Below are 12,409 nucleotides of genomic sequence, written 5' to 3' on the forward strand. Positions count from 1 at the left end.
CCAGACATGTCACCTTTTGCCCCACAGGCTGCGTCATCCCCCTGAGAACTGCACATTCCCACTAAATATATGACATTTTCTACTGGCTTACACCACTTTCTCCGAAAGTGGATTCATTTTTCGCCAACTTTCCCCCTCACTAAGTACATCCATCCTTTAAACGTGCTGGTTTGTTTTTTTTTTCACCTCACTATGCTGGTTTTTCTGCCAACTCCCCCCCCCCCCCCCATCACCATCCCCATCCCCATCCCCATCATCATCACCATCACCATCACCATCACCATCACCATCACCATCACCATCACCATCACCATCACCATCACCATCACCATCACCATCACCATCACCATCACCATCACCATCACCATCACCATCACCATCACCATCCCCCCCCTTCCCTCAGCCCCTCGTGGCAGTGGGGCGGTTCTGTCCCTTTAAGGCGGCTCGTGCCCGCGCGCCGCGGGGCGATGGGGCGGAGCTTGTTATCGGCGGCGCGCGGCGGGCGCTTCACCTGCAGCCCGGAGCCGGCACTGAGCAGCAGCAGCAGCAGCGGCAGCGGTGGGAGTGGGACGAGAGAGAGTGCGTGGCTGTCGTCGTTGTCCCCACGTAGCGCGGCACGGGGCGGCCGAGTGCACCGCCACGGCCCGGCGGGCGGGCGCCGCCGGGGCGATGAGGACCGGCTCGCGGCTGCTGCTGGTGCTGCTCATCTGGGGCTCAGCGGCGGTAAGTGGGGCGGCACCGGCGGGTGGGAGGGAGGGGGCAGTAGCCCGGAGCCCCACGATGCTGCACCCGCTCCCCGACAGCCTCGGTAACTTCGGGTGTGGGAGCGGAGCCGCGTTCCCGCAGCTCTCTGCGGCTTTTCCCTTTTCTCCTTTTATTACGGTTACTGTTAATTATTATTCGCTTGAAATCCGGTGTCTCGATGGTGCCGTTCAAACTCGTCCCCCCCGTTCCCCTTAAAAACCGCCGGGCAAACTTCGGGGTCGCGGCTCGTCCCGGCTGCACCGCCGCCCTGCTTCGCCGGCTCCAACTTTTATTCCGTCCGCCCGCCCGCAAAACCATCCCGAGGGGCCGAGCCGTGCTGAGGGGCTGACGGGCTGCAAAAGTTGTCTGCTTTTTCTTTTATAGATCTCTATATATTCCCCCTATCGCCAAAGCGCTTCCCGCAGCTCCACCGCCAGTGCCCGCGCGTGGCCGCAGCGCTCGGTGCTGCGCGGAGCTCCCGCTGCTGCTGCTGCTGCTGCTGCTGTCCCACGTCTGAGCCGCTGTGCTCGCGTGTAGGGAGAGCGGCTGTAGTAATGGGGCGATTTCGGACTGGGAGCCTTTTATCTTCAGCCAGCCCCGCGGAAATGTTTCTTAATTGCAACATCTTGCCAGCGCCGGGCAAAGCTCGCGGAGCCGCGGCTTTCTGGCTCTTCCCGTGCGGCCGCTGCCATCCGCCTCCCGAGAAGGGGCTTCTGGCGGAGTCCGCTGCCTTGCGTTCTGCTTGCTAAGCCGCACCGAAAGGACCCTTCCCTCTGTGTGTCTGTAATGCGGCATTGCCCGCGGGTGTTGAGGGAAGCGCAGAGCCAGGTGTGTGCCCGGAGTCGCTGCTTCCCGGAGCAGTGATGCTCCAGTTTTTAGGCTGCACCGCTGCTGGACCGGGGCTCAACCGCGCCACGGCAAGCTCAACACAACCAGAAACAAAATCTCTTGTCACCAGCACTTGCATATGCATCGATCACCGTGCACTTGCCGCGTGCAAATAGCCCGTTCACATGCTTTCAGCGAGACCCTCTGCTCTAGGACCGCTTGCTCCGTCCCAACGGCTGCGCTGATTTGCTCCCATAAGCAAACGGCGCTTCTTGCAGCATTGCACAAAGTTGGGACGGAGCAGCTGAGCGCTCAGCCGGGTGCTGCCCCTGGATGCTGGCAGGTCGTGCGCGGAGCTGCACTATTAGATGGCACTGTTACATTTAGGTTGGCGTCCCTCCGCCTCCCCTGCAGCTGGGGCACGAGCTGAGCCTGGTGGTGTGAAGGCAGCGGCCGCGTGGCTGCTGCAGGGAAGGAGGGGGCTGTGGTGGGCTGCAGTCTCCTGGGGCAGCGCGAGCTTTGGGGATCCTCCTCCCACCCTGGGTTGCACCCTTGTTCTTAATAGCAAGACTCGGTGATCTGGATGTTGCAACATCGGGCCTTTGCGTGGCTCCGGGGTGAGCACTGCTCGCTTGATGAATTGCTGCTCTTTGTTTCCTCCCCTCTTCTGACAGTGCCCAGTATCCAGCCTTCCTACGAACAATGCTTTCTGTTGTAGTCAGGCAACTAGTTTCTGGCCCGTTTTATTTTTGCAGCTACAGTATGGATCCATGCCAACAGACAGGCACTTTAGCATAGATGGTTTCTACTTGCACGCTGCTTTACTGTCCGGGTTTGCCTGTGCTAAGCACTTCATCACTGTGCACAGAGCGTTGTACCAAACCTCAAAAGTCATGGTGTGTGTTTTTCTTCTTTGATTTTGCAGGCACTCAATGGGGATCTTACAGTTAGACCCACATGCAAGCCTGGCTTTTCAGAAGAAGACTACACAGCGTTCGTCTCCCAGAACATCATGGAAGGGCAGAAGCTACTCAAAGGTAAGTGGAATAAAATGCTTTAATAGACGCTGCAATAACTGTACTTGGGGAGGTGAAAGGAGACTTACAGATGCTGGTTGTGATGGTGAAATTGTCTGCAGAATTATGTTTGTAGGAGGATGAAACACTAAGTGGTTTACGTGAGCACAGTTTTGAATACAGATGAATCACTCCAAGTTCACGTGTTGTCTGCTTCAGGTGTATCGCTCGCCTGTGCTATGCGAGGTCAGCACTTTGCTTTTAAGTCTCCCACTCCCACCCTGTCTGAAGGGACTCTACATTTGATATTTTAGAATGTATTTTTACGTGTGGAATTCGGAGATCCTTAAATTATCTGTGCTTTGAAATGCATGATAAAGCAGACGTTGTTGTTGGAAATGTGGTAAACAAGCCTACAGACATTCTGTTCACAAATGTGGCATTCATTTTCGTTACTGCCCCACTGACAACATGAAAACATGGGCAGGAAGAAACTACCAATTAGCTTTATAGTAATTGGAGGATTATAACCGCTTTTGTGACTGTAAACTCTGAGACATCTTCGTAATCCAAATAACAATAGATTTTCCCGTGTATTGATCTGTCTCCCTTTCAAGTTAAAAAATAATTAAACTTTGTATTTGCATGATGCAGAAAATCATTGTTTTTCTTGAAGATCAAAATCCCATCCCCCTCCCAGCCCCCTCCTTAAGTTTAATCGCCAGCCACTAGTGGATGCTACAGCAGTTCTAAAAACACAGTATGCTGTAGGAATGGAGAGCACAACAGGTTCTGATACCCTGCACGAAGGATTGCAAACCCTTTGCTATTTTCTCCTGAGCACATTTACTCTCATGCACACTCCTCTGCCAGAAAGCTGGTTTCCTGCACAGCCACCACCTGCTCTGTTACTTTGATTTCTAGGGAGATGGAGAGCTGTATTCTTTCTGGCTTCAGTGGAATCCAGGGCTGGATGTTTTCTCTCTACATGAGTTGGCAATCAGTTTTGTTTCTAAGCCTGACTGTCTTTTGTTTTGCTGTTCAGGAATTCTCTTGACTGGCCTGGCATCAGCTGGGAGATGTTGGGGAATTTATTTGTTGTTTGAAAGATAGCCAGCTAGAGGGCTGGATGCAGACAAACCCGGGAGTAAAACAGAACAGTAAATATTAGAGGCGTGGAACCAAACGTTTACATGTTTAATAGCAATTTTTCCCATACTATAAGTTGCAAGGCCTTCCAGGCCACTCTGTGAACTGAGTACTTTCACACTTCTTAGCTTTGAAAGTCATCTGATACACAGTGTCCTCCAAAGTCTAGAAGATCATGTCTTTAATCCACTTGCTTGGAGAACTATTTTTTTGTGTTTAGTGCTTTATATGTTGCAGTGCATGTTTGTGTAGGTGGGTGGTAGGGATGGAAGCGGGTCTGTTCAGCACTGACTGAAGGCAGCAGAGTGGCTGTCACTTCGTTTTGGTTGCAAGTGACCGCCTTTAAATGTGGCGTTATATTTAGGCTGTCAAGTTGATTTGAATGAAAAAAATATATTTAATGAACGTTAATTTTTATCCTTAGGGTCCAGTTGTAATTTTACACTCATCATGGTGAAACTGCTGCTCATTTGGGGATGAACCGCCCCCCAGATATTGAGCTGCTGTAAGAATTGTGTCCTGGTTGCACTGTCCCCGGTGATGTGATTTGTAGGAATTTTGTCCACTGAAGGAGAAAGGGAGGGGGGAAAAAAGTGCAAATGCTGTGTTTGCTAATAAGTGAGCCATCATCTTTACACCTTCAAATCAGCAGCCAAATACATGCTGCTGTTTATCAGAGGAAACAAATATATCTAATTAACTTGTGGGATAATGGGTGAGAAAAATCTGCTGCATAAAATCCTTCTTGGTGCTTGTGTTGTTCTTTATATATATTCTAGCATGTAAAATTGGTAGTTTTCCAGTTTTGGTTTAATTTTACTTCCTAACACTTGATATGTCTGAGGCATAAAATGTTTATCTCATTCTTCCATCTGGGTGAAGTATTGTACAATAGATCAGACCAAAAACGGGTTCAGATTGCTTACATTAACATGTTTGATAGATTGACATATGTACTGTTTCACACCATCTTACCACGCAAAGCTTTGCTGCCAGCTACCACCATCTTATTCATCAGCATTCAGTAATTCATCTTCAGGCCAAGTGGGGCTGTTTGCACTGAAAAATACAAAACAGCAGGTAGGGATTCACCTGATGGGCATTTCATGGGTTTGGGGAGAAGGGAGTATACGTAGTTTAAATTGCTCTCAGGGGATTCCCTTGGGTAAATCCCATATCTGTGTGCTGTGTAGAAGCCATTTTGACCCTGGGAAAGAAGAAGGGGGGACAGTTTGCAGTGCTTGAGTATGGGTTCATCCTTGGCCAAATCATTGTTTGGGCAGACCTGATGCAGGTGGTCAGCTCCAGGTGCTGAGATCACAGCTGCTGGGTGGTTGGAGGATACACTCTTGTCCTACAACGGCTTTCCTTTTTGAGCTTGGTATTAACCAGCTCTAATTGTAGCAGGGTGGTGAGTAAGTGCCTAAAGTACTCTAGGTTTGAATTGAGTTAAACAGATCATGGCTGCTTATAATTGACTTATTCCAATGGAAACAGCTTAGTCTTAATTTGACAACAAGAGCTTTTACAGAGTCATTGTTTTATTATAAGTATGCCATAAGCTATTAACTACTACGTTGTGGTGCATCTTATTTGCCTGAGTCAGCTCTTTAACATCCTCAAAACATACAGTTTCTAGCAGGAGCTATTTGTTACACAGTAATTAACTTGTTTATGATAAATGAATGGGAGAAATGTCATGGCATTTTGTTTTATGTATAAATGAAAAGCATTTGCATTCTAAAAAATTCATGTTAATTAGACTTAAAATAGTTTTCCCCAATAGGACCACAAATACCACATACTACACATCACTGCCAAACATTGTATCCTGATGATGGGGTATTAGCTGAGTTAATTCATGGAGCCTGTACCTTCCTCAGAAGTGCCATCCTTGCAGCTCGTAATGTTAGCTAGCAGAGTAAAACCCATTTATTTTTCTTTGTTTTTGTTTAGAGGATAATAAACTGGGTGTTTATCACTGATGCATGATAATGTTTAAAATAGGATGGTTGGTTGTTTTCTTCCTTAGCCTTAGGAAAAAAAAATCTCAGAGCTGCTCTATGACAGAGGACAATTACAGCTCAGGTAGATTTTTCCTCTTTGTTAATTATTAACATGGATTTGAAGCTGTGAGAATATTGCTCCTAGAGGTGGGGAGCACTGACACGATGTGCTGCACTGAGAGCAGCTCAGGACTGACTCTGGGTTGTGTCCCAGAGCTGAGTCTCAGGTGAATGGGAGTGATGGGCAGGTGGCCTTATAGGGAAAGAGCCACGAAGAGCAGGGTGCTGAAGGTGGTCCATGGAGTGGTTGTACAAAGCGGGCTGACACTCCTGATCCGGATTGTCTTTCTAAGATTAAAGACTCCAAAAATGACAACTTCAACAATGAGAAGTTCGATTTTAATTGGTGAGGCTGCCAACTGTCAGTGGGTGTTAATGGCATTGTTTGTCCAGCCTAGTGCCATTGCAGTTATTCTTGGTCACCTTCCAGAGACGCAGGTAACCCCCATTTACTGATGTGTGTATCTCATAGCCTTCTATACAGCCAAGAGATATTGTATGCAGTGGAGTCATACAGCCCTCTTTTTTTTGTTGTTTTTCCTTTGCGTTTCTTCATCTGTAGTGATTCATGGCTCTGTTGCCCATCTGAAATAGTGCCTGTACCAATGTAGCAGGATAACTCTTCTTGTGTGGGCAGCTGCATTTGGGTAGGAGCGTGTGGAAGCACAGTTTGTTTCCATGCTGCAGTCCGAATGAGCTGCACCAGCTTGTGCTGCTTTCAGCCTGTGTGTGAAAACAAAGGTAGCCAAACTCCAGGCAAATGCAACACTGTCACACTTCTTGTTTACAAACAAGTAAAACATGGAGACTTTACTGAAATAACTGTCTCTTTTATTTTCCAAATGAATTCTACATGGAGCCACCTCTCAGCTGGGTCTTTAAAGAAGGATGTTCTTTGTGGCTGAAGCTTTTTGTTCTCCCCTCAGAAGCTTCAGAACCTCCACTGTTCAGTCACTGCCACCTCCAACAGTTGGATTTAGGCTGTGAATGTTTAGAAAACACATAAGGGATAGAGCAAACACCCTGGTATTCCTATGGCAGTGTGCAAACAAACATTCAATTGAAATACAAATAAGGGGAGCTGGTGCAACCTGAACAAACCTTTGCAAGCTGCTTTTGAGGCTGGTTGCTAGTAATTCACGTAGGGAATATTCACATAGGGATATGTACTGTACCTGCTTTTGCACTGCATATGTGGTTAAGACAATGCAGGAAACTGAATGTACCCCATGGATTGTGTTAGGGCAGTGTACTGACAGCTCTGCTTGAAAGTAGCCAGCCAGCCACAAAATACTGCTGCATACGTGGTGTTTGACCCCTACAGAAAGACTGATTCAGGTCTAGGAGAAATGCAGATGGTTTGCTAAGCACCTACAGTAATAGATATCCTAGTAAGTTCCCTGGGATCTACTGGAGCTATTGACAGATAATGTGTATCTGCAGTATGTGAATTGGCTAATGGGGACATCTGCCCTTTTATGTGCATGGTTTCCCACTTCTTTTGTGAGTAGAGTCTAAAGAATCCATAGGTGCTTGCCTGCCATTTATTCCATATTCTGAGCACCCTCTGGGGCTGTCTGGGTGTTCTTAGGAAGCAAGAATCATGAGGGATGCTGGGTTTGTTCTGGAGTTCTGCTGGGCTTCTTGGTTGCTTGGTGTGTTACAGCATGGACACCTTGCTGCAGCCTGCTGACATACCCAGTGCCTTCTGCAAGTTGTTCAGGGCTCAAAAGGAGCCTTTCCCTTCCTGTTTTCATTATTTTCTGGTCTGTGGTTCTGCATGAAAAGCAGCCACAAGAGTTATCATACACATAATTAGCTTTACAGTTCCATAATCAAATCGGAAAGTAGGGAATCCAGATCTCTACCCATAACCCTTTTTCATTCCTTGGAGTTAACAGAGTTAATAACACAGCTCTCTGTGTTAGGTTTGTGCAAGCAAACTCTTCTCCCATTCCACAGGACAACTTCACCCAAATGCAGTTCCTCTCAATGCAAATCAAACTCAGTTTCAGTCACAAGCTGCAGGGGAGGCCATAGGAAAAACCCCCATAGATTCAGGTAACTGCTGATGCATATTCATTTTTCAACATTCTTCTTCATATCTAACTGCTGGCACAGAAATTTGATGTTGAAGTTGACGTTTTTATCTAAATAAAATGCCAGTTAATGAGACCAGAGTAGTCAATAGCACTCTGTAGAGTTAATCCCCTTACACTGTTTAATAACTGGATATATTGCTTTCTAGTTCAGAGCTTTGAACCAAATTCCTCAAACCCAAGTAAAATTACTTCTTTCTGCATTCTGGGAAAGCAACTGATTTTTATCTGAATAAATCTGTCTCTCCAAAAACAGACTCAGAGCTTCTCTTCTTTTTTTCTTTATTAGGTAGAGGAAGAATTTTGTCTCTTGAAAAATGGAGTTGCTTCAAATTGGGCACCCTGAACAAATAACTATCTATATATTAAGGAAGAAAATGAAACCATTTCTAGTAAATAATCCTTTTTTTTCTTAGGGTATTAGGAAGTAAGCCATGCCTGGATCAGTGTAAATGTGTTGTTTATTGAGAAATACCTGTTGTTTTGTAGTCCAAACCAATAAAGCAAGGTCTGTTAAGGTTAGAAAATGTTAATTTGAGAGTCACTTCTGTGTTTGAAAACCGCCTGCTGCTGACAGGGCTCGTGAGCTCTGATCTCACTGAGCAGATGCTGAAAGCATTATGGAAGTTTTGTTTTTCATATTTGGTAAGTAATTTTTATTTATTCCAGCAGCGAAATATTGCTTTATTTTCTTTGCCCTAATGCCAGTTCTCATCGCCTAATTCCATTGATATTCATATGCAAGCCTCCTTAATTTTCTCTTGGAAAACGAGTATAATATTTTTCTGGAGATACCTTATTTCACTGCAGACTGAGGATTGTGAAGTGCTTAGTTCTGCAGCACCTTGGACTATGCACAGCCCGTAGAATGCTGGCATGATTTAGATTGTACTTAAAAGTCTCATTTAAAGGGTAAGAAGAGATTCAAAGTACAGAAGATAGGATTTAATTAGAAATCTACTTTTTAATTTATTTTTTTTTTTCTGTATAATAGAATGAATTTGAGTTTGGAAATGAAGGTTGTTTCTCTTCCATTTGAGGGTAGAGGTATATTCAGAATTAATTCCGTTCCTGCAGAAGTGAACTGAACAAAATGCCCTACTTTGTACATCTATGTAAATGTAGTAGTAAGAACAAAGATGAGAAGGCAATGATTGAAGAATAATGGTCACTATTTGTGTTTTGGGACTCCAGGTTTGGAATAGTTTGACGAGGAAATTAAGAGGAGCCTTTAGCAGGGACTCTGGTCTCAGTTTCTCCTAAAGCCTGTTCCTGAATACGCCTGAACACTGCAGTGGGAATTCATGCTGGACGGATGGACTCAATCCATACCTATTTTTAGTGTATGCAGACTTTCTGTGCATTAGTTGAAGGATTTGAATAGAATCTTATTTCATGTTCAATTTTCCTTCTGGTGCTTAAATGACCCCCCTCTAAGGTTTGTCTTTTTGGGGCTATGTTAAGAAATGCCATTGGCTTTTGGTGTCATCAGATGTTACTGCCCAGAATACAGTGATATTTTGGTATTTCATTTAAAAATATTTTTATTAGCATTTCTGAAAAGAGAGGCTAAGAGAGCTAGGGCTGTTTATCCTGGAGAAGTCTCAGGGAGATGTTAGCATTAGGTGTAAATGCTTCATGGGATGACGGGACTAGGCAGCAGTCAGCTGTGCATGGAGAAAGGGCAGAAGGAAATAGGCACAAACAGAAATGCAAGAAATTCTATTTATCAGTGAGAAATAGCTTCTTTGGTGTCAGGGCTGTCAAACATGGAGCCAGCAGCTCGGGGGGTTGCAGTGTCTGTGCCTGAAGATGCTCTGAGCCCTGCAGTCTGTGGCCATGCCTTGCTGCCCTGTGGTGGGTTGCTCTCAGGATTGTGTGAGTGGTGAATGTATGAAAAATTAGTGATGAATAGAGATTTTCTGCAAGTGGAGATCAAATAACTTTAAATAAAAACATGGCAACAGTCTGCCAGGAAAAAAAAAAAAATCCTTATAGGGAAATGGTATTTCTGTAACTTCTTGGAAGCATAACTTCTAAAGAGACTATAATTGAAACACCAGGGACCACTATTCTGCTGTTTGCTTCCATTAATGTCCAGACTTAACTCAGGCACGGTTTGTCTCCCGGCATAAGGAAATGTTACACTTAAATTCAAAAAGCTCTTGATTTCCTCTTTATTTTTAGTAGAATAAATGTGGAACATATGGAGTTTCTGTTTTCCCAAAATATTTGTCATTAGTACTGGCTGCCTCACTTCTTTCAGCAGAATCTTCCCCAAGTGAGTTTTCCTGCAACATAAAAAATAGTTGGGTAGAACAAGATTTCATTTTGCCACAGGCTTTGTGATTCTTCTTGCTTACATTCATTGTCGCTAATTTATTTATTAATTTCGAATTGTAATTGCACAGAGGGAGAGAGGAGCAGCAAATGTTCTGGCATATGGGCTGCCCTGTCATTGGAAATGGAGATTTGCAGTTGCTTTTGCTGCCCTGTGCCTTATGACCCCAGGCTTCAGACTCTCTCCACCAGCCTGTTTAGATTCCTGCTTTCTGCTCCCTTCCAATGCGAAATTTTAATTATTTTTGCTTTGCCTGCTTGCCAGCATTTTGTAATAGAGAGCCAGTGGCAGTAATTCAGTAGTCTGCTAGTTATGCTGCTGCTCAGAGGGTCACATATACTACAGCCTATTAACATTAGCATGGTAATAGCAGCCGGTATGTGGAACGCGCAGTGGGAATGTTGGATGCTCCTCCAAGGACCCTGAAGATATGTATGGGCCACCCATGATGCAGAAAAAAATGCCCTTTCTGCTTTGAAATGAGCCAATCTGTGTGTTTCATGGATACCCGGCAGCACTGCAATCATTAAGGCTATTACTATGCCTATTATAAATCACAGTTTTGTAGCAGTTTGTAGATTAGTCACAAAAAGTGCTTCCAGTCTAAAATTTTGTTAGACTGACTTTGTCTAGTAGCAATTCCAATCCTTATGAAGCAAAATTGTCTTGAAAATGATTATGAATGTAGCAATTATCCGAAGATAAATAGTCAAGATTACAAAAATTGTTCCACAGAAAACTATGTATCCCTCAGTCAATCTGGGGAATGATAAAAGGCAGGTTGGCGAAACAAATGTGCTTTACTCAGTGTGAGTCAGGAGAAGCTGCATGATATTTGGATTCTTGGTTTTTGAAGAGAAAACATCAACAAGTGAGCTTGAGAAGATGTCAGAAAATACAGAAATGTTGCACTTGAATAACTGCAAATAGGAGCTAATCTAAAGCATAAAATTTAATAACCTGTTTCTTTCTGGTATGGTCAAGGTAGTCGTTAACAGGTGACTCACTATAAATCAGCCCTGCCCTGCAGTTCCTTCTGGCAGCAGGACTCTTTCAGGAAGTCTCACTGATTTCAGAGAGCTGTCTGTGGTGTTAGCGAACCCCTCATGCTCATCGCTATCAGTTTGATGGAGCTTTGTGGACAAACAGCAGGATGGCTGGAGGAATGCATGCTGCTTTTGCAGGTCCAGTCCTGGGGACCACAGCCAAGCAATGTCTGGCTTTCCTCTTTTTCTTTATTTTCAAACTGAAGGTCTCTTGCAGTTAAAACCTGTTGCTATTTGTCTTATTCACCAGAGAACAGTTGCTGCTTTAGTGTTGGTTTTCTTTCCAACACATTTAAAATGTTTTCTCGGCTTCTGTTGGCTGAGCCACTCACTTGTGCCTTTCCATGCATTGTGCCCTCCTCTGAGCTCATAGCATCGTGCTCAGCATGGTGCCCCAGGGTGGTGTGGCTGTGCCAAGTCTGGCTGTGCTGACTAGGCAGGAGGGTTATTCACCTGGCCAATACTCCAATTTACTTCAACTATATGAGGATTGATTTTATTTTTTTAATTTTTTTTTTTTTTTTTTTTTTTTACAGTGTTACACTGTTGACTCACATTCAGCTTGTGATCTGTTATAACCTCCCACATCAATTTTTTGGAGAACTCCTGCCTACCCAGTTATTTTCTATGTGTACTGTTGATTAATCCTTCTGAATTGGGTTACCTTGCTCTTCTTCGCTTGAATTCTATTTTTTTTTCTTCTTTTTATTAATTCTGATCTCTGACTTAGGGTTGTTTTGACCTTCAACAGTGCTGCAGTTGTGCCATTTCCATGATGTTCACGGATGTAACAAACATATGCCGCATTCCTTTATCTGTGCTGTTAATAAGAGCATTGAGCAAAACTAGTTCAGAACAGACTGTTGGAGAGTTCATGATAGATCCTTCTGCTTTGGCCATGAACCATCAAAACTTACGCTCTGGTTATAGTCACTGAAATATCTAAGGTGACAGTAGAGCTTTCTATTTAGTCTTTTATATCTTGAAGTTGTTTGTTTGGGGTCTGTAGGAACACAGCTAAATCTAAACAATACTATTCATAAAGTTTGTTAGAAGGCACAGCCCGTATTTTAATATTCTACTATTTAGTGATATCATTGAATTTCTGCTGCCATAACTC

At 44.5% G+C, this 12,409-nt stretch overlaps 1 protein-coding gene across 2 annotated transcripts in view; it reads left to right on the top strand.

Annotated features, from left to right (window-relative positions):
• Nucleotides 1-520: 520 nt before the first annotated feature.
• Nucleotides 521-12,409, top strand: part of CDH4 (cadherin 4) — a 400,908-nt gene continuing 389,019 nt past the window's right edge. For both annotated transcript variants that reach the window (XM_015881672.2, XM_085519661.1), the window contains exons 1-2: nucleotides 521-723; nucleotides 2,498-2,609. In XM_015881672.2, coding sequence (XP_015737158.2) covers nucleotides 670-723; nucleotides 2,498-2,609 — 166 coding nt within the window. In that variant the 5' untranslated portion in view covers nucleotides 521-669. The remainder of the gene's footprint in view (nucleotides 724-2,497; nucleotides 2,610-12,409) is intronic.

The sequence above is a fragment of the Coturnix japonica genome, chromosome 19, assembly GCF_054131305.1.
Source record: "Coturnix japonica strain WE chromosome 19, WE-NBRP24, whole genome shotgun sequence".
In the NCBI taxonomy this organism is placed as follows: Eukaryota; Metazoa; Chordata; class Aves; order Galliformes; family Phasianidae; genus Coturnix; species Coturnix japonica.